Consider the following 26,434-nt stretch of genomic DNA (forward strand, 5'->3'; position numbering starts at 1 on the left):
ATATGCTCCTCCTATACATTTTAATATATATATATATATATATATATATATATATAGAGAGAGAGAGAGAGAACTTATTTATTTATAATATTACATCTTGTCACACATCCTAAAAGCCAACTTTGACCTGATGAATTTCTGTTAGATCTGGCAACCTGGACCGCGCCCCGAGCCAGTAGGCGAGTGGCAGAGGGAGGGAGGGAGAGAGAGAGAGAGAGAGAGAGAGAGAGAGAGAGAGAGAGAGAGAGAGAGAGAAGACGGGAAAAAAACAAAAAGAGAGCAAGTGAGAGAGAAAAAAAGAGACGAAAGAGGAGAGTGGAGAGTTGCAGTTTGAACAGAGAGGTTGCGGTGGAGGAGGTTTTTCAAAGCTGCCACGGACAGGATAACGACTGCAACCCCCTCATTCTAATTACGCTAAGTGTAAACGAGCGTGAAAAGCGGGTAAGTTTTTAGCCATTTTAATTTTCAGATTTGTAGATTACATCCATCTTCTCGATATAACCAAAGTGCAGCGAACCAGGAAGGACGAGTGAAACTTGGCCACTTCACTGGGCGGGACGTCTTCAGTGTGCTTGAATTTTGAAAAGGGTGTTTCTCAGATGGCTCCTTGCACCCTATCTAGTGCACTATATAAGTCACAATGCTGGGGGCTTGTATACTAAAATGTGTGCTTAAATGTAAAATAGCGGGTCGTAAAACTATGACTGCGTCCTCAAATATATCTTTTAACATGTAGTGTAATACCGTTTGAATGCTTAAGCTATAAGTTCAGTTCACTATGCAGGGAAAAGCAAGCCGTTTGAAACGTGGCCGAACTTTGTTCACTGCTCGCTCTATCGTATGTGCTATAAAATGCTTAGAAGGGTTGTTTCGTTGTGAAAAATCATAACGGTGTAACCGGGTTGAAAAAATTAGCGACTTAAACGACTCCGCACTCGGTAAATAGTTCACAGAAATGAAGGATTCAGGAGCAAAGTCTTGCACAGGGTCTCTGAAAGGTAGATTATTGGACTCCGCAAGAGGAGAATTTGCGTCTCCTTATTAATATTTTAAGAACATTGTGATTAAAAAGGACACATTTGGGCTATGTTGTGCACTTTATAGGAAACAATAAGCCGTTTGGAACATAGCCCAACTTAGTTACAGGAAGCAACAACTTGCTCGCATGAATGAGTTGCAAAAAATGGAGGGAGGGAGGGAGACAACAAATACCGCCTGTCACGGAGCGTAGAGTGTGTTTAATTCGGCCACAACTGCTCAGAAAGTGCGTTAGTAAAACTAGACCCGATGGGCTGGGGAAGAGCTCGGCCGCATACTTTGTTTCATAGTTTTGCCAACCCACTGCACTCGGATAATTCATAGTGCTGCACGCGGTGACGTCACCGCCCGATTCCGGTATTGTGGTCGGAGTGACGTACCGCGTTACCAGGGGAACGGGCGACTTACGTTATTTTTTAACTATTTTGGGTACTTTCGCTGGACTTTCATATTAATAACGGGGGTGTCCTGTTTGTCCAAATATATTATCCCCAATATCCACACGGAAGTATGTGTGGAATTAAAAATAAATCTGTTTTGGATCTATCTAATGACATATGCTGATTTTCTTAGTAAACAATGAGTACAAATCATCCAGAGGGAATGTTTCGCTACCAGACTTGCTTCAGTGTCTATATATGTAGTTTAAAATGGGAAATATTAAAAAATAAATAAATAAAAAATGTGCCATTAGGTGTGCTACAAGTGTTGCTGCACTCAGTGTCCTGGGTTCCAACATCACTTCTAAACACTGCCTGTGAGAATTTGGTGTGTTCTCCTACATTGTACATCTACATTGTTATTTCCAAGTGCTTTGGTAATCTCCAGCAATCCAAAATGACAAGTTTTTAGTTGGATTGGCAGAGTAAGATTAACCACAGGTGTGAGTGCGAGACTGCATGAGTGAACGAGTGTGTGTGTGATGCCCGGCAATTGACTGGAACTCTGTCCAAGGTGTGTTCGTGCTTTACACCCCATCATTTCAGGTACACTTTGAGCCCGTGGAAAACATGATCTGGATGAAGCAATTACAGAAAATAAAGGAAAGAACGAGTGTGCCATTACGTTTTCACATGGTTCATTTGTTTATTAATGTGCTATTATTAGAGAAGAAACAGAGACTACATTAAAATGTTTTCTCTAGTGTGTTCTGGGGTGTGTCAACTTATTTTCACTCAAAGCCAACAAAAGTTAGCCAAGTTAGCCCAAATCTTGCTGATAACCAATGCCATCCATTCAATAATTTTGAAAATAAAACAGATAACATAATAGCATGGTTGGGGCTAGAATTTGATCTTTTTAGGATAACAAATTCTTAGCCATTCCTACAAAATGTATTTTTTGGGGAACATGCAAGTAAGCTTGCCCTCAATTCGTATTTTTATGGTGATGATAATCACTTTTGGACACAGGGAGGGACGCTCAGCAACAGCAGTGTTCTGGGGAATGTGCTCACACCCTGAACTCATCCAGCCTGACCTCGGTGATGCAGAATTAGCCTGTAGTTAGCATAATTATGCACGCCTGTCTTGCTTTGGGTTTTGGGTGTCTTTTAATCGTAATAAAGCCAGGCTGTAAATTCCGGTCCTGAACCCCAAACCCGAGCAGGCAGCACTGAGAGCCAGCCATGTTGGATAATAACTAGCTGTCTGTGTTTGTGGCATGTCTGAAATGGGGGTACACAGTATATTGCTAAGTAATTACACTTTTACCATATTGATTTTGTGGGAGGTGGCAATTCTTGAGCTAATTGCACACTTTTGCATAGACTAAATCCTGGCCAATATCTATTTATTTATTTTAAATATATGAACCAGGGCACTCATTATCTGTAATAATGGTTAAAACAATGTCAGACTTTAGCAGTGGGTCACCCTGTTACATGGAACGTTGCTATTGAAATATCTAGCAATCATGTTTGGTATTTTGTCCTTGTGGTTCAGCCCTATGTTGTTTTGCATATGGCTCATGCTCCATAAGTTTCCTCTTTCATTATTGGCCTCTGTAGTATGGAGTATTTGTTCAAGGACATTCTTTAGGTCATACTTGTGATTTGGCCTCTTGAGTATGACATTCACTTGGGTGTGACTCACATACACACAAAGAACCATCAGGTTCTTTTCTCACGTTGTTGTCTCATGTCAAAAAGGGAAGAGGTTAGTCGGTGTAGTTTCATATGGCACACAGAAATGCTTCAGTATAAATGTTGTTCAGGGTTGGTTTGTTGTGGGATAACTAATCCTTGTTGTTTTTTGCATAGGTTTTCTCACAATATACACTGGGCCTATCTATACCTTTTTATCTTGATCTTCATGGGTGTGGTTGCGTTTCTTCTTAATACACGAACCCTCTGCCTTGATGGCAGTCAAAAAGATTAGAGATCATATGAGATAAGATACTGGCTTCTTATCTGGATTACTGTGCTACCTATACAGTATACAGAAATAGATATTATATTGTTAGTTATTTAATCTAAAACATACATGTAAGAGCCAAACATGTATAGCTCAAGTCTTGCATTTTCAGCTTCTCATAGTCCAACACATTAAGTGAAACAGAGGTATGACTTCTAGGGTGGTCAGATAATTGCTTTGTCCTATTCAGTCTTTATTCTTGTCTCAGGAAAATGTATGATCAGCTGTAGCTGTAAGTTGATCATTTTGACTGTGTACAGTGTGAGGGGTTTTAGGAGTGTAGAGCTACAGGCACCTGAGCTGAGGTTTGTGTGTGTGTGTGTGTATGCATGCACATGGTTGACCTGATTTTCTGCCTGAGTGAAAGTGACCCACTTGAAGCATGCTTTCTCACTTTTCTTCCTCATCCTCATCCTTCTGTCTCTCTTTAATTCTTCTTTTGTCTAAGTTTATTTCAAGTTTATCTTTCTCTTTCACTCTTTAGTTCCTTCTCTCAACCAGATGTGGTGGAAAAGATTTTTTTTGTATGTGTGGTTGATCTAAATCTGTCAGCAGTGACGCAGCAGACAATGAGAGAGAGAGAGAGAGAGAGAGAGAGAGAGAGAGATACACAGACACGCTGAGAGGAGAGGTGGCATATAGACTCACATTTTGCCCTACAACGGAGAGGAGGGCAGGTTAATCATTTATTGTCTGCTCTGCTCTTTTTACTCCATAGATAAGTCTTGTTAAAGTACACTGGTGTAACGTCTGTGGGCAAAATTCTAATATTGAGATTATAATGCCACACATTTTCTTGCAATAAATGAGTTAATAGGAATGCATGATCATTTTGAGTTGAAATCAGCATGAGATTTTAAATAATAATAATCCAAGTTGAAATCGTATTTCCAGTGTCTACGTTTTACTACTTTTAATATGTTGAGATTGGTAGACCAATAGGTAGCTCAGGCAGATATTCGTAAATGATGGTTGTACAAGGGTTCTTTAGTAAAGAAAATGGTTCTAATGCCTTCTCAGTAAGCATGGTGCTTGTATAAAGTTATATATAGTCACATTGAATACAATGCTCTATAGAACCATCTACAGCACGTTCTCCATCAATCTGAAGGACCCCTTCATGATGCGAAGAACCCTTTAATCATGCAAGTTTCATCACTTGTTCAGGGTTCTACATAGAACTATGCTCTTTACTAAAGAACCCCTGTAGAGCTGTCCATTTTAAGAGTTTACTGTATGTATTTTGATGTTGGCGCATTGGACGTGAATACAAATGGGGATTATTTATTAATGAGGACTCTCTGGTAGCAATGTCTCTGACTGCTTCAGTCTTCAACTGCCTTGATTTTTTTAAACGAAAGAGGCGTTTAGGTGCTCTTTTCTAACCCACACAAAGCTAGGCCTAGCTCTAACGCTCCTTATCAGAATGAGTCAGTGTAGCCATGGAAGGGATCAGTTACAGTCATAGCAGGATGTTGTAGTGTCATATGTCACAAATTAAAGTCTAGACTTAGTCATGTAATCATTCTCTGGTGAAAAGCAGAAGTTCAGGCCCAGTTTAGGTTTAAAGCAATTTTTAGAGCGGGGTGATTGCACAGATTACCCTTCTACTTGAATTGTAGTTGATCAGCCATGTTGTTTTCAATAACCCAATAATTAGTGTAGTGTAAACTGCAAGTGTAAACCTTTACACACTTAATCTACAGAAACCTTAAAATCTGTAGAAACTTGCTTCAGATACTAAACATGGCTTGGCTAGGAAAATGACAGGGTGAAAATAGAGGAATTTTGATGCCAGGCCAAACAGTCAGTTTTATCTTTTGCCAAAAAAATCACACCTGTCTCTTTGCTACTGCAGCCAAACATACCGCTGTAATATAGCGTGCATGTGTCCGCTCATGTCAGACGTTATGTCTTCTTCTTGTCTTTATTTCCTCTGCCGACATAATGATGAAAGCCTAAATGCTGTCTGTGTCAGACATAGGGCACATCTGGACTGGTTTACAGCTGTTTGTTGTTATATATATCTTCTCTGATTCTCTTGCCCTGCCAGGTTTCTGTCTGAGAGATATAGTATACGTATGATATGCTATATGTTCTACAGAATATCTACAGTGAATGGGTTTTTCTTAACCATAGTATTTTCTGGCTCCTCCATTTTGACCCACACTGTTAATGAATTTCAGCTAGCCGTCGGTCAGGGTGTCATTACTGGCTGAAAGATCTCGCTTCCTCCTCTGGTCGGAGTTCTGTCTTCTTGCGGAGCGTTTTTCCTTTTTTGGGCCGCCTGCCTTTCCTACTTGGACCCTCCCTTTCCAGAACGCACCTGTCCATAACCTCACCATGAATACAACAATAGCAGGAAGCCAGAGTGGATCGGCTAATCTCCAAACAAACAGCCCTGCACTGAAAGCTCCTCTGCAGTAACAAAATACATCCTGATCCTGATCCAGCCTTTCAGACACACTGCAATCACCGGCTTCAGCTACTGCCTTTCTAAAGCCCTTCTAACAGCTCACAGAGACACTGCAGTATTGGTATGAGAACAAGAAGCCTATTAAAATATAAATTCTTAATCTAGGCCTATTGATAATCATTGTTTTGCTGTTTTTGCATGGTGATGTGTGTTTTTATATTCTTCTACTGCTCCAATTTTCAGTAAGGAACCAAACCTGATCGTCAAGCCCTTTTTATAACAAATATTTAAACGCATTGGCAAAGTAATAAAAAGGCTACACATATTTTGGTAGTGTTGATTTCCAAAATATAATACATTAAAACGCAATCTGCTTTTCTGAGAATGTTATATAACCACCAGCTCCCATTTTCTACTGTTCTCAGTGCTATAACAGGAAGAGACCTTGAGCAAGACTCTTAACACTGCATGTATACATCTGTACCATTTTTTATACTGAAAACACTCTGAGGAAAATTGGCTGTCAAATGCCGGAAATGTAGATGTAAGATGTAAGGCTCGGTGATGTGATTTCAAACTACTGTAAGAGGAGACGAGATTGGTTGATAATTTGAGAACTATTCACATGGCCTGTACTGAATGGCGCTAAATCAGCACAGTGATGTAACTTCCTGTTGGGACAGGAAGAAAGCTTGTACTTCAAAGGAAGCAAAGCTCTTGACTGCTGATACCAGATTGCAAACATGGGGTGGGTGTGATGTGGAGACTTCCATGTGTTTGTGTTTCACAGATGACAGTTTTTTTATTGAGTTAATAGAGAGAATAGGTTAATATTCAGGATAAAATGTGTGTGTGTGTGTGTGTGTGTGTGAGAGAGAGTGTGGATATTGCCTAAGGTGGGGCATCCAACACACACCTGTGGTTTATTTATTTATTTTATTTTGTTTTTTTAAATGTGTGTTTGCGTATGGGGATTAATTTGAGATATTACCCAAGGCTGTAATAGAAAACAGCAAGACCCCCCTCTTTCTGTTATGCCATGGTTTTATTGCTCTTTTGTATAGCAGCTCTCGCTGAGGTTTGTTCTCTTGCTGAAATTCATGGGTAATGGGAAACAGCTTTTCTGGAACTTGGGCTGGGATTTGTTCATGAGTAACGCACAATCTGTACTTTGAAAGATTACTTCACCCTCAGCAAGCACTAACCGGGAGTGTCCCTCTTCAGCAGCGATAAGCTCATGTGGATAGTGCAGAAAAGAAGTGACAGAACTGGGCATAGAAATGAAAGAGAAAGACAGAAAGGAAGTGGGGTGGAGTGTAACCTTCATCAAGATGAGCTGCAAGATACAATCAGAATACTAGTAGTGCCATTATTTTAATACATTTTACCATTGTAATACACTTTGCAAAAATGATTTTTTAAGATGGTGTTCGGTCACCATGTGCAGTAACAAGCATCAGCTGGAGGTATAAAACCCCTGTAACACTGTACTGTGGAGCTGTTGTTTGAAGTGGTGGAGCACAATCCATGATTTTAAGTGGAGTTGGCAGAGCTTTTACATTCTCTGGTATTACAATACAAATCCGTACAGCAATGTTTCAGAATCTAGTGTAAATGGATAAAATTCCTCTTAATACCTTTAATCTTAGAGGAAGTGTTGAATCAACACAAACGTCTGCTCACATAGTGCATCAGTAACGGCCAATAACCAGTAGCTCCTATCAAACTCAAATGGTCACATTTTGTTAAATTATTAAATTGTTTAAAAATAATAAAACCACTATTTCTAATCCAGGATAGCTCTTCATTCATTCATTATCTGTAAGCGCATATCCAGTTCAGGGTTGCGGTGGGTCCAGAGCCTACCTGGAATCATTGGGCCCAAGGCGAGAATACACCCTGGAGGGGGAGCCAGTCCTTCACAGGGCAACACATATACACACACACACACACACATTGACTCACCTATTTGACTCACACACTTTTGAGTCGCCAATCCACCTACCAACGTGTGTTTTTGGACTGTGGGAGGAAACCGGAGCACCCGGAGGAAACCCACGCAGACACGGGGAGAACACACCACACTCCTCACAGACAGTCACCCGGAGGAAACCCACGCAGACACGGGGAGAACACACCACACTCCTCACAGACAGTCACCCGGAGGAAACCCACGCAGACACAGAGAGAACACACCAAACTCCTCACAGACAGTCACCTGGAGGAGACCTACGCAGACACAGGGAGAACACACCACACCCCTCACAGACAGTCACCCGGAGGAAACCCACGTAGACACAGAGAGAACACACCAAACTCCTCACAGACAGTCACCTGGAGGAGACCTACGCAGACACAGGGAGAACACACCACACTCCTCACTGACAGTCATCTGGAGCTGTATGACTGCGACACTACCTGCTGCGCCACCGTGCCGCCCCTCCAGCATAGCTCTTTTCTGCCTAAATAATGGTTGTAATATTAACACTGGCCACAGACGATCAGTCCTATTTTACATATTGTAATACTCTATTTTACTAATTTATTTATTTTTTCATGTCTGTTCTTTTAAAGCTAATCACACAAGTGTCTTTAGATAAGCTACGGTGTTGTGGGCCTTCACGTTTATTCAATAATAAGTAAATGTTTTTTAGTTTTTTGAGCCAAACTTTGATATTTCTGTGTTTAGAAAGGCTGTCCACTTTGTTTCCAATTTAATATAAATCTAATGTTTTACCAAGTGTTCATATTTTCAGCCGAACATTGTGATTTTTTTATTTGGACCTCATTCATTCACTCATACACTGGCACAGAACTGCTGCTCTGTAAGTGATTATGACAATAACGAGGCCTTGGCCAAAGCCACAAACTGTTGGAAAAGCAAAAGAAGGGATTCTGATTTGAGTAAAGCAGTCCCCCACCAATTAGCCTGGTGTAAGGTTGCTTCAAACTGGGATAAGTTAAGTAACTTCAAATAGACCTGTTTTTTGGAGAGGGGTTTTTGATGCTGTAGATCGTTTATATCATTAAATAATGCAGTATAGTAGACATTGAGCACTGGACTGTAAATTTCAATACAGGTTCAGAAATAACTGTACTAAAGCTCCAAAAAAGGAAAGGAAACATGCACTCAGCCCCCCCCCCCCTCATCCTTTTTGTGTAACCACATCATTAAGAAAATTAGCCTAACATTAAAAAGCACCATATGTCTGTAAGCCTGCATTATAGTGTTAAATTATTGTTTTAGAACTGCATCATGGCAACCGGAGTCAGAATTGACTAATTGTGAGGTGTCTGGAAAGTCCCACATCTGCTTTTTCACTGTTGCTTTTAAGGAAAAGAAGGGGAGAAAATGTCAGATGTGTGCTATTTGTAATTATTTTGCCCGCGAGGTGAGGCATGGACATGCCGAGACGTCACACTGAGGCGAGAAGGGAAATTTGATTGAGAACCTGTCCCTCTTCTTTTATCTCCATTCGCATTCTTTCCCAGCCGTTAAAAGCCACAGGTGATGGCGTGATTTTTAATGCAGACTGACACTGGCTCACCGCTTTGTTACTGTTGGGCTGTCTGTGTGTGCAGCCATTGTAGGTCCTAGCCCTTTTCAAATCAGACTATGTCTCATTTATTTGCATGACATCGGATGTGACTCAGCAACCTCTTTTAGCCTTAAAATCCTGAGGGTATCATAATTATTAAGGGCATTTATTTTGATAGAGGAAAACAATGTAGGCCCTGTTTTTTACGAGATCCTTTATCATTCCGGCTTGATTAAGCTTGTGCATAATCCTAATGCACTGCTTTTACAATCAGCACAAAATCAGCTCTGTTTGGCAAGAGCTTTTCAATGTTAGTTCACCTTATTGTTAAGTTACTTATCTAACATTACATTTGGATGATCTGTGATCAGCACTTTAATTTGCAGTGTATTTTTAGACATCATTCAATGTATTTTTAATGACACTGCCATTAGCACTGATGCTTCTTCTGATGGTCAGGAGACTTGAAAATCTATGAAAGAGTGCTGAGGTTGAGTTTGAGGTTGGTGCTGATGGCTTGAACACATCAGCCCCATTTTAAAGCTTAGTTTTGAGCATTCTCAGGAAAGAGCTACATTCTTTCTCACCCGGTCTGTCTCTTGGCACTCGGCTCAAGAATTCACACAACAAAGTCCCAGAAATGGCAAAATAGTTTTCCCTACTCGTCATTTCCTCTTTCCTCTGTCTTTTTCTCCTGTTCTCCACCTCTTGCTCTCCTTTCTTCTGACTCTTTGGTGTCTCTATCATTATATCTGGCTTCTTCCAGCCCTCTGGACTACCTCTCGTGCCCTGTAGTCGCCCGTCTCCCGCCCTGACCCAAGAGGCAGTCGGAATGGAAAGTGTGAGGCAGGTTTGAATGCCGTTCAGAGTTGGATTGTGAGAGTTATGAGATGGAAAAGCAAAAGAGGACAAATGAGGGCTCGAAAGAGGAAATGGTTAAATGAAAGCAGTGCAAGTTGCCACAATAGCCACATGATATTTTGCCACCCTTTTTAGGGTGACGACAGAATCACTGCTTTCTATTTGCATATGCAGTAGTTAAGATGGTGAAGCAGATATTTCATTCTGCTAATGAGAACTCAGCTGATCTTATGAGACATTTGTGTCCTGATTTCTCATCTTTTAATTTACAAGGTCACCTAAATCTTTTCCATAAATACATTCTGATTTCATAACTGCACATTTAATCTTCATTACGGTTGCACTGCGGTTCAAGATAAAGCACGGCTATCTATTAAAATGAAAAAGCAAGTGAGCACGACACCCTTCTAAAATGGCTGCCAAGCTGGCTTCAGCTAAACCAAGATTTTTTTTTCATTTGTTTTGTTCAAAATATAGGATGTTTTAAATGTGTAATCACCTACAGCAGCCATTTTGTGAATGCTTGTTGGTGGCTCTCGGTACAACAGTGTTGAATAGCCTTCTTTTCCCACACTGATGCTCAGATTTAGCCTTTTATAGTCCCTCTTGCTCTACACCTCAGCCACAGCCATCAGCTCTAGATTCTTTGGCTTTATTAGCTTTTCAACTGCTGAGTGTCCAGGAGGCACTCGACTGGAACGGAATGAACGTGAAGTGGAGGAGAGAGAAAAAGGGCGAGGAGCGAGGGAGTGTAGACAGACCCTCATGGGCAGTGTGTCATTCTAATTAGTGCTGTGAAATCCTTTCAGTCCCTCAAGCTATTGCATCATTTCCTGTCTATATATAACCTAGAGGCTGCGGGTATGTGAACAAACTTCAGTCCTTTTACCCAGCGTTCCCCTTAAAAGGACAAAGGCACAAATTTTGTTGAAGTTTTTGCAGTTAATATGTGTAAGGTATTGTGGGCAATGTGCTAAATGAGCAGACAAAGGTCTGATGTAACCAGAAGTTTAAAAATAAGATTAATTAAATCCAATGCTACATGTTCATAGTTGAGTTTCTGAAGGCAGAATGATCTACATTTAGCAAGCTCTCACCACGTGTAAATAGTGTAAGTTCTGTTTTAGTTTACTGTTTTACTATTGGATGTGGATTAGGTGGTGCAGCAGGTAGTGTCGCAGTCACACAGCTCCAGGGACCTGGGTTCGATTCCCGCTGCGGGTGACTGTCTGTGAGGAGTTGGTGTGTTCTCCCTGTGTCTGCGTGGGTTTCCTCCGGGTGACTGTCTGTGAGGAGTTGGTGTGTTCTCCCTGTGTCAGCGTGGGTTTCCTCCGGGTGCTCCGGTTTCCTCCCACAGTCCAAAAACACACGTTGTTAGATGGATTGGCGACTCAAAAGTGTCCGTAGGTGTGAATGTGTGTGTCTGTGTTGCCCTGTGAAGGACTGGCGCCCCCTCCAGGCCTTGCGCCCAATGATTTCAGGTAGGCTCTGGACCCACTGCAACCCTGAACTGGATTAGCGCTTACATCATCATGAGACAAGTCCAAGTTGACGCAAGTTACAAGCGATGTGGACTAGTAATCCTGTAACCTAGTACATTGTGTCCACAAACATGGGATTTAAAGACAGTGGTGATTTTAGGTGTACAGTTTCTTACAATATTAATGTGCTTATTTAAGCTTCCAGTAATTGCTAGCTACATTAGCCTTAGAGCTAGAACTAAAATGAAAGAAAAAGCTTTAAATACTGAAAAAACATTTTTTTAGAGATAGCAATCTACAACTGAATGCTCTTGTCCTTCTGATCTTATCCAGGGTGTCTTTTACATCTGTAGTTTTTTTTTCTTTCAGATTTAGCTCACTTGTCTGTGAAACAGCGGGGCAATGGGCATTTAAAATTAGCAATGTGGAGCTCCCGGGAGTGTCCCAATGTGACGGACGTAAATGTGTCGCGCTTTCGACTGAGGAGAAGACACACTTTCTCTCTAGATCTCGGTGTTCATTCAAGTCTTTGCCTCTGTCTCCATTAAAAACCACCAATCTAGTGTAATTAGAAGAAAATACGTTCTCATGCCATTATTTGATGGACTGATTTCATTTGAGTGATTCATGATTTCAGATTTATTTTGTCAGATACCACAGAATTATAAAACTACACATGACCTCGTTCGAACAAAAGACCCCCCATTCTCTTTTATTGCACTGCTTTAACCTACATCCATAAATCCAAACCCAAGCGTTTTATAATTCCACGGAACAGTCTCTAGCCTTGTTAGAAGCCCGTCTGGAAGTGAAACGGTTTCAATATGAACATGCAGAGCTTCAGGAGCTCCAGAAGAGTTCTCTCGGCAATGCAGCCGCTCTGTCATTATTGTCTCTTTCTGCTGCTGCCAGTCCAGAGCGCCTGTGTGTGGATGGCCTATTTACATGAAGCTGGTGTGTGGTTTTTATTTCCCCACACCACACCCCGCTGAAGGCCCTTCACTGAATATATCTGACTGGGACTTGCATTGTTTTTATTTATTTATTTACCAGAACTGGTCAGCTTGGCCCAAACCGTCTGACTTCACGATTACAATTTTAAAGTTTCTGTAAATAGAAGGTTCTGGAGTTTTAGATCTTTGGAATTCCCAGTGAAGTGTTCCATAATTATTTGTGTAATGTTGTTAGGTAATGGTTTTTCTATGCAGTTCTACCATTTTAGGACAAGAAAATGTTCCTCAACTGTTCCTTAACTGTTCCTAAATGGCATAAAGTTTTGGAGATTTTGAAATCCTCATTGTAACGTTTAAGAATGTCATCGCTGTCCAAAAGGTACAAACTTTCTTACATTTTTTTGAGGGATTCAGTGTGAAAAGTTTTTATAATTCTAGAGCATTTCTATTGGTCAATTCATCATGAAACTTTCACACTATGTGATGGACAGCTACTGTTAGTAGTAAACTAAAAATCCACAACAATGGATGTCATTTATGAGCCACATCAACATTTTAGTAGGGTACCAACAATTCCTTTTGGTTCCAGTACAATATTTGAATCGTCTCCTACAGCTGTTGCCACCTACAAAAGTTATATCGCCCAAAGTCCTTGTTGACTTACGATCATAGTTTTTCCCCCCCAAGAGGTGTGCCTGTTCAGTGCGGGAAATGTAGCTGTTTTTTATCTCACTACAAAGGTCATGTGACCCTACCTTTTTATTTTACATCAGACTTCTACTGCTTACCATTCCACATTGATATTCCCCCAGTGTTTTTAGGACTGATTTTGATTTATTGTGGGTGTTAAAGCCCCTTTATGAGGGAAAGGCTTTAAGAAAGATAGAGGAGAAGAAAATGAGACCAGTCTGAAAAGGTGAAAAGCAAAAGAAGGAAAACAAATGTATAAAACAGCAAAGTTCTGTATTTTTAATAAAAAGAGATGCTGTGACTGGGCCTCAGAAGCAGCCAGTGGATGGAAAAAAAAAAACCATGAAAGAATGCAGTGCATCTGTGATTGGTCTAAAACTCCTCCCAACGAAGGATCAAATTAATGGAACCGTTTGATGAAGTTAGTACTGCTTGTTTTTTTGCAAACTCCTATAAGAATAATGATGCATAGGTTAATATTGTGATAATGCTTATTAAACTATATACAGTGCAGCTTTTGTAGGAGCAAGTAGAGAAAAGATGAGATTTAAGGACAGAAAGTGCTTGGTCTTTTTACTTCTGATAACACAAATATGGCAGGAATGTGACCCTGGAAGTCTGAATAAACAGAGAATTTATCTGCACAAGGGAGGTGGACTTGTCAGAGTCAGAGGAAGGGGACTAATGCTAGGGGTACACCAAGTTATATAGCAGGAAGTGGGGGATGGAGTGGTGATGGAAGTCAGCTGTGGGTTTTGGGTGTAGGGATGTGTGTGTGTATGTATCTGTGTCTGGGTAGGGAGATCATGAGAAGGAAAAGTCTTGCGGTCTTTGCTCTTTCGTTCTGTGTACTTTAGTGTGTGTGTTAATTCTGAATAGAAGCCATTCTAGATTCCAGATCTTTTTGGTTAGGCTTTTCCCACACAGACACTCACAGTGAAATTGCTGCAATACTGGTTCTAAATGCAATTCAGTGCACACCAAATATGAAATTTCCCATAAAATAATGTTTAAATATATTATTTAAATATGAATATAACAATACAAATCTGTGTATTGCAATGCATTTTTACACTCTTAAAGCTAAATTCTGCTTCATCCCACTTTTTCTGTCAGTCTAAGTCTATTCATGAGTTGTTGGATCTGATTCATGATGTAACTTGTACTCTTAATAGCTTTGAAATGTGTGTATTGCGCTGATGTCATTTATTCCCCTTACGCTGCAGTGGACCACATCCCAGTGGTGCCAGCCAGACCAGAAGTCTTTATGTAGAATTTTTCTTTCCTCTGGAGAGATTCCTAAGACTTTAAGATTAGCTGTGATGACTCTGATAATGTCAGATGGAGAGTTCAGCTTAAAATAATACTTAAGTCTGAGATCTTGTAGTTAAGTCCTTATCTACAAATAGTTTGTTGTTCAACCAAGGTGTTTGAAGTAATTTTTTTTCCTCCCTTTTTGGTTTAATAGGCCACCGTACAGGCATAAACACATTAAGATGTTTAGTAAATGCTAATAGACTTGTTTATTTAGTTACAAACACTGAATGGAAGACTATACAAAAAATGGTCGAGAATTTAGACTTCAAACGGTTAAAATATTTTTAGCTATGCAGCATCAGTATTATTTTTTAAGAAAGTTCTAAGAGTTAAAATAGGCTGTTAGAATTTTAAATGGGAGACACTAAAGTGTATGCAGTGGATAACAAATATAAAATAAGAAGGAATATTGGTCTTTTTTGAACAGTGAGAAAAGACTATATTAAGAAACATTTGACTGGCTAGTCATTTAGCATGATATGTGCAGCGATGGGAGAAGGGTTGTCTCCTGTGGAGCAGGAATGATAAAGGCCAGAGTGAATATGAGAACTCTGTTCAGCTAATAGCCTTCCTTAAGAAACCCTGGGGAGCTTCTTGGGTTTATGTAAGGCCAGGGCTCCGGTAAAACCTGTCGAGTCACCTCTCGCTCAGTTAGCATATATTTGAAAAACTGCCGAGCATGGGAAAGCATAGCGACCTTGTCAGGGCCTGTAGTGTTTTTGTTGTTTAACTGAAGTTGTGGCTGCACATTCCCATGGCTTTGTTAAGCTGCTCATGCTCATAAGGGAAAATGCTTTACGCCACTGCGAACTTGCACACTCCCTCACTACGGCCCATTCAGAAGTTTGCAGACCTGCGCTGATAGCCTTGGCATTCTAGGTACTTGCTTGTACCCTACACTGAGAAGGCCCAAAACCTAGGTTTTAAAGGGTGTTTAGAAGAAAGTAATTTGTTTATTGAAGCAGAAATGTCTGATCTGCCCACATGGCAACAGTTAGAAAAAACCTGCAAACAGATTTGAGAAAAGCAGGATAGGCCACAACACCAGTATACGGTGGTTTTTAGAGCATGAACCTAGAACCTAAAACCTAGCATAAAACTAGCATGATCCTTAGCCTATATTATCAATTCATTTCAACAAGATGATTTAATGGGAACACATTTAGAAATTAAAATAATAAATGGCTACATTTTGATAAGAGGTGTGTGGGTTTTTTAAAAATGCTATAGTTTAACGCTGACCAAATATTATATTTTTTGAATATATGAATCTGCCAGTGTCAATACTGTTAAAAACTGGGACCTAATCTGTCAGAATTAGCCTTTCAGAAACATGCAATTAGCTTTTGTAAGAATACAAAAGTAGTAAAATAAATAAAACACTAATTTTATGCACAGCGCCCCTAAAATATTATGGTATATTAAATAAAAGAATAGATATGTCAGCTCTAAACATCTTTCCAATACCAGAATTTCTAGTTCCTCCATTTGAATATGTATGATTTGTTAGACGGTACAGGTTCTTTCTTTCTTTCTTTCTTTCTTTTTTTCTCTCTCTCTCTCTCTCTCTCTCTCTCTCACTCTCACAGTCGGACAATGTTGCTTAAAAAGGCACAAATTGTTTAAAAGCCTGTCTCAAAACCATGTAATCAACAAAGTTGTTTGTCCAAACCACATATTTAAACATGAGAGGTGAAGCAAATGGGGAACATTTTACTTAGAGAGCAAGCACTTTTACTGGAATTACCTACAGGAATGAGGCAATGTGCTGTTTCCTGACCTAATCTGGTCTATACACAGACCAGTGTGTTTGTGAGACCTAGAGAGAGAGAGAGACCTCCGCATTCTTGAAAGCTTATGTAAGATACATGGGCAAGCGTTTTCTCCCTTTCTTTAAGAGGGCGAGGCATTTTGGGCAGAAAGTTCATTGCTCTCCAGATACGTATTGGTATGTTACCCAGTCAAATGTTTGCAGTTGCCTTTTGCTAAGAATACCCATAGTGTGCAGATTTATTGTAGTAACCTGTAGAGCCAGTTTTGCCAATTAAGGTTGGGCCTAGTGTTTGGTTACTGCACTGTGGAGTATTGTAGTGTAGTGGAGTGAAGTGTATGTATTGGAAAAAACATATATTATATAAGTGCCGTCTTAAATCAAGGTGACCTCACAACCCATTCTGAGATATTTGTGAAAATGTTAGTAGATAATTCTAACTTGTTTTTAAGCCATTTTAAATGATGTCAGTATATTGTCAGATTTTGCATAGAACAATTAAATATTAGCCCTATGATGGACTGGCTCCCCCTCCAGGGTGTGTTCCCCCCTTGCTCCCAGTGATTCTGGGTAGCCTCCGGACCCATTGCGACCCTGACCTCGATAAGCAGTTACAGACAATAAATGAATTAATATTATTAGCCTATAGTGAGAATTTCACTTGACAAACACAATTAAAACAAGAAAAATTTGCCTGCTCAATATTCTCAAATAAATAAGCTAAAAAAGGACGTGCTTGCGGTGTATGCTTAAAATAAATAAATCTATATGTTCAAATTGCTATCGGTTATTTGTGTTTTTACACACTTTTACACATATCTAACAATTATTTTCAAATAGTTACATAATGACATTCATGTCAGTGTTAAGTATGGAGTGGGTGTGTGCACACACACGGCTGTGTGTTTTCATGCGGGTGCATCTCAAGCTTCTCACCACATTATTACAGTGGGTGGGGCCATAGAGAGAGGCATTCGTTGTCATTCTTGTTATCCTAAACAAAACAACATTCCTAATACTGTATTCATGTGACGCATCATTTTTCTCAAAATCGATAGCATTTTCTGAATCACTCTGTAATGGAATGCAAATAATCATCATTATCTACTTCTTTTCAAACAGATTTTTGACATATTGACATATATCTCATTGTAAGTATAAAAGTAATTGCATAATGCATTGAAAACCTTGACATTCCTCTTGTCTTTTTTTTCCCCCTCAGCAACCATGTCGGCTGCAGATAAGTACCTGTATGTGGACCGCAGTGTAGTGAACAACCCGCTGGCGCAAGCGGACTGGGCCAGTAAAAAGCTGGTATGGGTTCCTTCCGAGAGGTTGGGCTTCGAAGCTGGCATGATAAAAGAGGAGCACGGGGATGAGGTGATGGTGGAGCTCGCCGATTCAGGCAAGAAATGCCGCGTCAACAAAGATGACATCCAAAAGATGAATCCCCCGAAATTTAACAAGGTGGAGGACATGGCTGAGCTGACCTGTCTGAACGAGGCCTCCGTGCTGCACAACCTTAAAGAGAGATACTACTCTGGCCTGATCTATGTAAGTTACTGCTACAAGAATAAGAAAAATGGCAAAAATATAATATCACCACACATCATTTGTTTTTATTCTGCCATTTTAGAACAGAGAGAATTATTCTTAGTGACACATTTTGTACTGTGTGATCCAAAATACGAGTACAAGGAATTATACTTTTATTAAAATCAGTTGTTCGGTGGAGAGACAAAGTGCATACTTTGTTTTTTAACTGATATCTCTGAAGTGTGTCAGTTACAGAGCACTGCTGCCCCAGTACAATTTCTTTATTCATTTCAGAATCATCCATATTGACCATGCATACATACTTTTAAGAGCTTGCTCTATCTGTTTGTGTGTGTGCCTTGTGGTAAAGCAGAAGCTCCAGGGAACAATAAGTAAAATGGAGTGGAGGGTAGGGAGAGAAGGACCTCCAGTGAGATGGAAAGAAACAGAGTGATAGAAATGGAGGGAAAGATGAGGTACAGAAAGAGGATGAAAGTAAAGTTGAGTAGGTACAGAGAGAGAAGGCTGAGAGAAAGAAGTAGAAATACAGAGAGATATGTGTGTGTGTGGGGGGGGGGGAATCCTTTACTCTCTTCATATCGGTCTCTCAACATCTCTCAAATTCTTTCAGCATTTTCTCCTATCCCCCCACGCAAGAATGAGGTGCTTTTAAGAAAAGTGAAAGACCAAGAGAGAAGGAGAGAATGAGATAAGAGGCCTGTAGAGAGCGGGAGTCAATTGGAATCTGATTCCTGGCTCGTTCTTTAGCAAATCATGATCAGTGTAGTGGGGTTAGACCCTTTGATCTGAACAATCACCCAACAGACTTAATCAAGAGAAATAATTTATGTATCACAAACATTGCTGTACTCTACAGAGACCTGACTCTGAACCACACTTTTTCCAGCCAAGGACTGTGTGTGAAAGGTGAAGGAGCATAATAGTTTCCTTTTCCCTTAACACAAATGTAGTTAATAAGCCAAGGCATGTTTTTCTATTACATTTCAATAAAATTAAGCAATACCACATAAATATTAATATTTGTAACTTGCACCTATAAATTTCATATGTGTTTTCTACAGAGTTGGTTTATGTTCACAAATAAATGAATACCCCTTTTCCTAGATGGTGAAAGAATGATTACGGATGGCGTTAATAGAAGTAATTCAAAATAAGAGCGCTGTAGAGAGCTGTCATTGGAGTTCCATATATTATGGGTAACCGAGGGGGTCTGGAAGGGGATTAGCGTAATGTGTGTAATGCTACCTCTGGTGTGCCTGTAAAAGGGGTGATTAGGAAATGAAAGAGTAAGAACCAACAGTCGTTTTTATAATAGGACTTAAATGCAAGTCTCTTTTACACCTATTCATTAGAGCCTGATGGAGTCATGTGTAAAAAGCTGCTGGAATTACAGGCCTCACTGGCCAGGCCATATTCAGCTGGAGGTTTTATGCTTTCCTTGGCTTCCTTCACTGTGTGGTGTTGCTCTGGTTCATAGGCCTTCATTACCATATGGTAGATGGCTCACTTCAAAAGTACATGTACAATGTCTATCTCTTTTTCTGCAGACATACTCTGGACTCTTCTGTGTGGTGATAAACCCCTACAAGAACCTGCCCATCTACTCAGAGGAGATTGTGGATATGTACAAGGGCAAAAAGAGGCACGAGATGCCCCCTCACATCTATGCCATCACAGACACTGCATACAGGAGCATGATGCAAGGTTAGTGTCTATTTACACAAGCTGCTAAAACATAGTTTATATTACATGTTGTTTTCGCTGAAGAGAAAAAAATTTTCAAAATTACTGGTATTTTGTTGTTTTTGTACATTCCAGGTCCACTCATGTTTACTGTACACCTTGTCTTACAAACCACATTTCTGTATGCTCAATGGACAGCCTCCTTTTACAGGGCTATTTGCCTAGCCTGATGGGTAGCAACATGATATTCTCAAAACCTCTTAGACACTGTAGTAGATTGAAATGCTGACTTCAATATCCATCGTTCACCATCTGAACCAAGAGGTCCTATGTTAGTGCAGTTTTTCTGCTCTTCTGGTTGTGTCTGTCAAATGTTTGGGCACACTTTGCCTCCTTTAGTTAAAAATTTCCTGCTGTCTCTTTTAATTAATTTGAAAACCTGTAAATCTTTGGTTGACATAAACAGGCTGCAAATGCTTATATGTCTTGCAAAGTTCTGAAATGTTGGGTGGAAGTGCAGCCTACAGTATAGTGGTTTCAATTGTGTGGTGTATGGCATTTTTTCCCACAACTGGCATTTTCAAAAACAACTATGGATATGAATACTTTGGGTCCTGTTTATTTGCATGCTGCAAAATGTACCCAAACATTTCTCAGGATGTGTAGGGTTGAGCAAACTTTTATAAATGCCCTTAGTTGGGGTTAGGGTCAGAGTGGTGTTCTTAAGTGCAGTCTTGTAGAACGTCAGATTATTGCTTTCTTCAAACAGGATATACTCAATATAGTTCAGTGTTCCTGGGTGGGGTGTGTGTGTGTGTGTGTGTGCGTATTTATACCAAGTAGGCAGTGACAAGTTCCTCAAATATTAACAGTAAAAAAAAATACAGTGCATTTCACATAGAGACACATCCTTTGCAGTTATTTTGAATGCATCCTGCTGTCCTCAGGTCTTCGTTGCCATCAGAGGGGGTAATTTTGTTAGTTTCTGGCTGCTGTGAAGGTTGTGTTCTTGCCCCCTTGTACAGAGGTTAAGGAGGTGGTGGTTGAAATTCAACTTATTTTTCCAGTCACAGGAAGCCGGATATCAATTTCCTGTGTGTGGGCCAAGCACTTCCTTACAGCGAGAAAAAAACTCTGGGGCTTGTGTGCAGCAGATAATGATTGTGTTCAATTTAATGTTTTTATCGAACAATTGGTTAATGTAATTAAAATTATACCCCATAGAAACTTATCTTAAAGCCGTTTAGTTTCAGCACTTTGAAGTTAAACCACGTAAAATAAATGCAGCAAAATAAATGCAGCATTAAATGTGAATAAGTTCTATGCCCAGATTGGTGTGGAATTTTCAATATTTGCCAATATTGCTCACAACACGTTTTTAACATGGGATGTGCTCAAAGAAACTTATGTGTAATGTAACACCTTTTGATTACGATCCTTGACTGATGCTCTCCATTTACTCTTTTCTTTGCTGTGAACAGATCGTGAGGATCAGTCCATTCTGTGCACGTGAGTGTCACATAAAGGAACTTATGGTTTTGTTATTGTGAAGAAGGAACTCTAGAGGAACCCAACTCTTCTCTCTCATTGTTCATCTGTCTCTGTGTTTTCAGGGGTGAATCTGGTGCTGGAAAGACAGAAAACACCAAGAAGGTCATTCAGTATCTTGCCCATGTGGCCTCTTCTCATAAGACCAAGAAAGACCAGGTTAGATGTAATTCACTCTCACTCTCTCTCTCTCTCTCCACACACACATTAATTCACATTCTCCAATTCATTCATTCATTCATTCTCTCTCTCTCGCTCTCTCTCTCTCTCTCATATCTAAGACATCTGAGACCTTTTCCCATGTCTCACTGGCCTCTGCTGTGTATCCATAGCATTACAGAGAAGTCTGTGTATGTGTTTTATGCTTCTGTAAATGGTTCCAACATGTTAAAATACTTGAGCACTAATGACCAGGGAACTGAGTCGTTATTCTTATGGGTCTGTCCTACATGACCTGCCAATTCAACAGCACAACAGGACATTGTGTGTGTGTGTGCGCACGAATGTGTGTGTGCTGATCTGAGAACAGCGGGTTCTCACTGAGAATAGTTCATTCCCAGGATATTCCGGAGGAAACCAAAGCTACTGTAATATTTGAATCATTTTATGATGTCACAGGCCCTCTCCTTCTTTCCCCTTCTACCTCGTCCTCCTCCTCCTTTGCTCCAAAAGTGATCACTCTACATGTTTTGCTCACACTGTGAGCTAATCATTCCCATGTGTTGTCATACTACCTCCTAGGCTGACCTCTTATGGTTCCATGCCCCTGGCTTGTGGGTGTGTGGATATTTAATGCTCAGTCTGTGTTACGTAACCTACAGAGATGTTTAGGTTTAAGAGGAAGTTCCAAAATATAGCTTCTGCCCTTTTAAAATTTCTATTTATGTATTTTTGATATACTAACTAGCTTTCTTGTTAACTATGTAGTGTTATTCATTTTATTTATCGAAATTAAATGGGTTTTATTGCTGGTGTTATTTAGTACTTTGAAATGTTTGTGCACCCCTGATCCTCCAAAATTTCCTCTAGTATCATGGGAATTAATACAGAGATTTTCCCCCACTTTGCTGCAGTTAAAGCCTCTCTTCTTCTGGTAAAGATTTGTACTTGGCATTTGATGGGATTTGTTCGTTAGACCATTACTGAGGTTAGGTAATGATGTTGGATAATTAGTTCTGCATTACAAAAGCCACTTCAGCTCATCTCAGAGGTATTGGATTCAGCTCTATCCCACTGCCGCGCCACAACCCAATGGTTCTCTATGCAGATTACACAATCTTTGTGTGATAGTGTAGATTCAGGCCAGGCTTGAGGCTCTTGTCCACAGTTCTTGTCAAGTACATTATTGTAGAATCTTTTTATTACTTATGTTTTGCAGGCTTTTTTACTTTCCAAGCCCCAGAGACTTGAGAGATTCATTTATTTCTTCATTTATTTTAGCATTTGAGTTTGAGTTTTGTTTGTTTCTTTTCATCAACAGAACATCTTGGTCCTGACACATGTGAGTTACACACGTTCTCTTCATCTGTCTCTCTCTGTCACGCTCTATCTCACACATACACAAATTCACTTTCATTCTTAATCACACACTTTTTGTCACATTCTCTCTCTCTCTCTCTCTCTCTCTGCTGAAGTGCGCTGTCTATCAGGCTAGCTGGTCATATGGATTGTCACATGACCTGGGTCACAAGGCAGAAAGCAAAATATCATTCAGACAGACAAGAATGGGAATGAACTAAGAAGTCTTTATTTTATAGTTAGTAATTGAAAAACAAAAATTACAAGCATTTATGCTTAAAAAACTACAAAAAAAATGCACAAATACCTCAATTAGCAGTGGTTTGTTATTGTTTCAGTCTGTTTAACTAAAGCCTTTACAACATACACTACTATTACAAATTATCACAATTATTGTATAGATATTTTTATATATTCGCCTATTATTTGAGCTGTGTATAACTATTGTAAACTTTTCAACAAAAAGAACCCTGGGAATTATTGTATTAGGATCAGTTAATTTGTTCAAATTGGTCTTGAGCAGTAGTGGATGTGTAAACGCTGTCCTACATCAGGACTCTCTCAGCGGTGTCTGTCTGAATGGTCAACAGTCTCTCTCCAGTCTCATTGTCCATCTGCAGGGTTGGGTTGGGTTAGACCGCTGTCATACCCGATGGTGTGTCCACATGTGCCTGATTTATGCTTTCTCTGTGGGTGTGTGTCTGCTGTGTGTATGCTTGCTCTGTGCAGATGTATGAGATGTTTGTACGGTGTGTGTGTGTGTGGGAGAAGATCATTTCTTTCTAAAGCCAGAAATATGTAACATTTTTCTGTGAAGTCTTACATAGGTGTTAATAATCAAAAGCAGTATTTTATAACACTATTTATGTGTGTATATATATATAGTTTTAATTAATTCGTATTTATGTGAAAAATAAAGTTTAATATTTGCCCTCACTCTGAAATGAGATCATGTTACAATGGCTAGCGCTGGTCAGAACTTTGCGAAAGCTAGCCATGAGATGTACTTTTGCCAATATTTCTAAATAATGCAATTTATTTATAAATTACATTACAGTTTAATGTAAAAACAATACAGTTTAATGCAAGTATACAGTATCTGTATGCATATTACATATATGCATAAGTTTATATTTGCATAAGTTTATATATTGTATCTCCAATGACAAACGGAAGAAAAAGAGACCCCAAAATATCTTGGTAAATTAAAGGAATGCTAAATAATATTTTTGACTTTTAAAATTGCAGATTCAAAATCGTTGTGATAATTCACAAATCTGTGATAGTTAGAGCACACCCTCTGTCATCGCTACTTTGTATGTAACTTGTGGAGGACGGTAGGAAACACCCCAATCCCACCCAAAATTGACACTAGGGGAAGCCAGGGACAAAAACACTAATTTTACCTAGTCTTCCTTTAATTACATGTGTTATCTTTGATTCTGATACATTTAGTCTGAAACTAAATCAAGGAAAAGCAGATTGTCAAGTGAAGCCTTTTAAAATAAACATTGCAACATTAAAATGCAACAGCGTTAGCAATTCCAAGTGTATGATAAGAGTTCCATGTGAATTTCCTATGTTCTACAGTCAATTTTTGGCTGTGTTATAGTGGGTTTTTTTTTCTAAACAGAAACATGATGTGATTGATGCATGCAGCCATGGGGGGAAATCACTCTCTCACTGGGTCGGTATGTGTGACCCCCACCAGGGAGAAATTTCTGTGTTTAATAAGGCCTCAGAACCTAAACCCAAACTGCACAAAGGCTGCTTCATTACACCATTAGGGAGAAATGTGATGAAACCTCTTTGGATTTCCTCCTGATGAATCATTTACAGATTTAGAGAAGTGAATGCAAATGAGAGCAACCTTAAATAAACTTTTTTTACTGTTTGTATAATATTTTAACGTCCTTTGTATAGAATGGCAGGCTCACAAGGAGTCTTATATAAGTGAACATAGCGGTCTGCAGCTCTGGGACCCTCACTCACTGTAACTCAAGCATATCCTGGTTTTACACAATTCTAACAAAGGTGTAGCTTCCTGTATATGCTGCTGTTTGAAAGCATATCCTGTTTAGCAGAATAGAAGCCTCATTCTTTACGCTAGCTCCAGTTATGAAGTGTCTTTTGTTCCACTATATTGGGGAGAAATTGATACTTGGGTTCATTGTGATTCAGAATCAATTCACAAAATGGCTCCATATTTGCACTTCTGTTCAATACTCGAATGTGTTTTCAGAGACTCTGTGAAGTAGCATTCTCAGGCAAAATATGAAATATATTCTAGGATTTCACTAATGCCCCGGTTAGGAGTCATATGTTTCATGTAAACACACCCTGCTTAAGAACATCATTCAAATTTCTGTCAAACTATTAGGCTAATCCAGTAATATTCCAAGTTTTGAATTTACTGAAGGATTATCTGTAAAATACAGCATAACCCTCGGGTTACGTCAGTCCCGAGTTACGATGTTTCGTGATTACGACACATCTACCATTTACTGTATAAAGCCTTGTTTCGACTTAAGTGGTTTTGCGTCGTAAACGTTGTAACGCGAACTTCGTGTTTGGTGTGCGCGGCGGAAGGATACACGGTTACGCGGCTCGGGACCGAGGAGGATAGGTGTTAGGATAGGATAGTGCTTACACTATGTTATTTACGTACAGTATGTACGTATGTTTCTGACTTACACCGAAAATCGGTTTATGACGCGACGTAGGAACGAATCAACGTCGTAAGTCGAGGACCCCCTGTATTTCCCTGTTAGTTATGGAATAGCAGTTTTCTGTTTTCAGGTTCCTGTAGAAATTTTGTTAATCACAATCGAGGTAGAACTTACAGATTCGCTTACCAATGGAATCAATTGCATGTGATATTTTGTCTAACAAAGTGAACAGTCTTGCTGCACTTGAGGTCTTGTCTAAGGTTGGCTTTCCTAAAAGGTGATGGGATTCTTGTTCGGGTTAACTGGTGATATTGTTTTATGGTGTCAGGACCTCTTAAGCTTTCCCTGGGATTGTGTGTCTGTGGGTGAAAGGGGACAAACTGCTGTGTGTAGCGTTTGCTGCGTTGTGCATTTTCTATGCTAAGTGAACCTTCTCTATGTGATGGTAAGTCATGGTAAGCTATTACAGTTCCTGTACCCCTCTGTCTTTTGCTGGGTTTGGCATTTCTGAATAATCTCTTACTTAGTTTAATAGACTTTTTTAATGACTGTATGGCAATGTATGTTTTTGTGACCATTAGGGGGAGCTGGAGAAGCAGCTGCTGCAGGCAAACCCGATCCTCGAGGCATTTGGTAACGCCAAAACTGTCAAGAATGACAACTCCTCACGATTTGTAAGGGTCCTTGTATTGCAGTTGTCTCATGCTGTTTTATGAGTTTGCTTTGTGTTTACATAAAGTAACTGAAATGTTTTCAATCAGGGCAAGTTCATCAGAATCAACTTTGATGTGAACGGTTACATTGTTGGAGCCAACATTGAGACTTGTATCCTTGTGTTGCCTTATTGCTATTTCTGCTAAAATTATCTGTTAAAATGAATAGACACTGGTCAATCCTTAAGTTTATAAGGTTTATAAAAGTCATGATCAGTCTCTAACAGAGCTATTTTATTCCTAAGGCAGTAGTTGTAAGATATAGA

At 39.7% G+C, this 26,434-nt stretch overlaps 1 protein-coding gene across 1 annotated transcript in view; it reads left to right on the plus strand.

The window, feature by feature from the left end:
- Positions 1-274: 274 nt before the first annotated feature.
- myh9b (myosin, heavy chain 9b, non-muscle) overlaps positions 275-26,434 on the plus strand; it is a 46,189-nt gene continuing 20,029 nt past the window's right edge. Inside the window, exons 1-8 of the mRNA XM_066675045.1 lie at positions 275-441; positions 17,703-18,034; positions 19,585-19,741; positions 21,202-21,229; positions 21,334-21,427; positions 22,749-22,769; positions 26,037-26,129; positions 26,217-26,280. Of these exons, the coding sequence (XP_066531142.1) occupies positions 17,708-18,034; positions 19,585-19,741; positions 21,202-21,229; positions 21,334-21,427; positions 22,749-22,769; positions 26,037-26,129; positions 26,217-26,280 (784 nt within the window). The 5' untranslated portion in view covers positions 275-441; positions 17,703-17,707. The remainder of the gene's footprint in view (positions 442-17,702; positions 18,035-19,584; positions 19,742-21,201; positions 21,230-21,333; positions 21,428-22,748; positions 22,770-26,036; positions 26,130-26,216; positions 26,281-26,434) is intronic.

This window comes from Hoplias malabaricus, chromosome 6, assembly GCF_029633855.1.
Source record: "Hoplias malabaricus isolate fHopMal1 chromosome 6, fHopMal1.hap1, whole genome shotgun sequence".
Classification (NCBI taxonomy): Eukaryota; Metazoa; Chordata; class Actinopteri; order Characiformes; family Erythrinidae; genus Hoplias; species Hoplias malabaricus.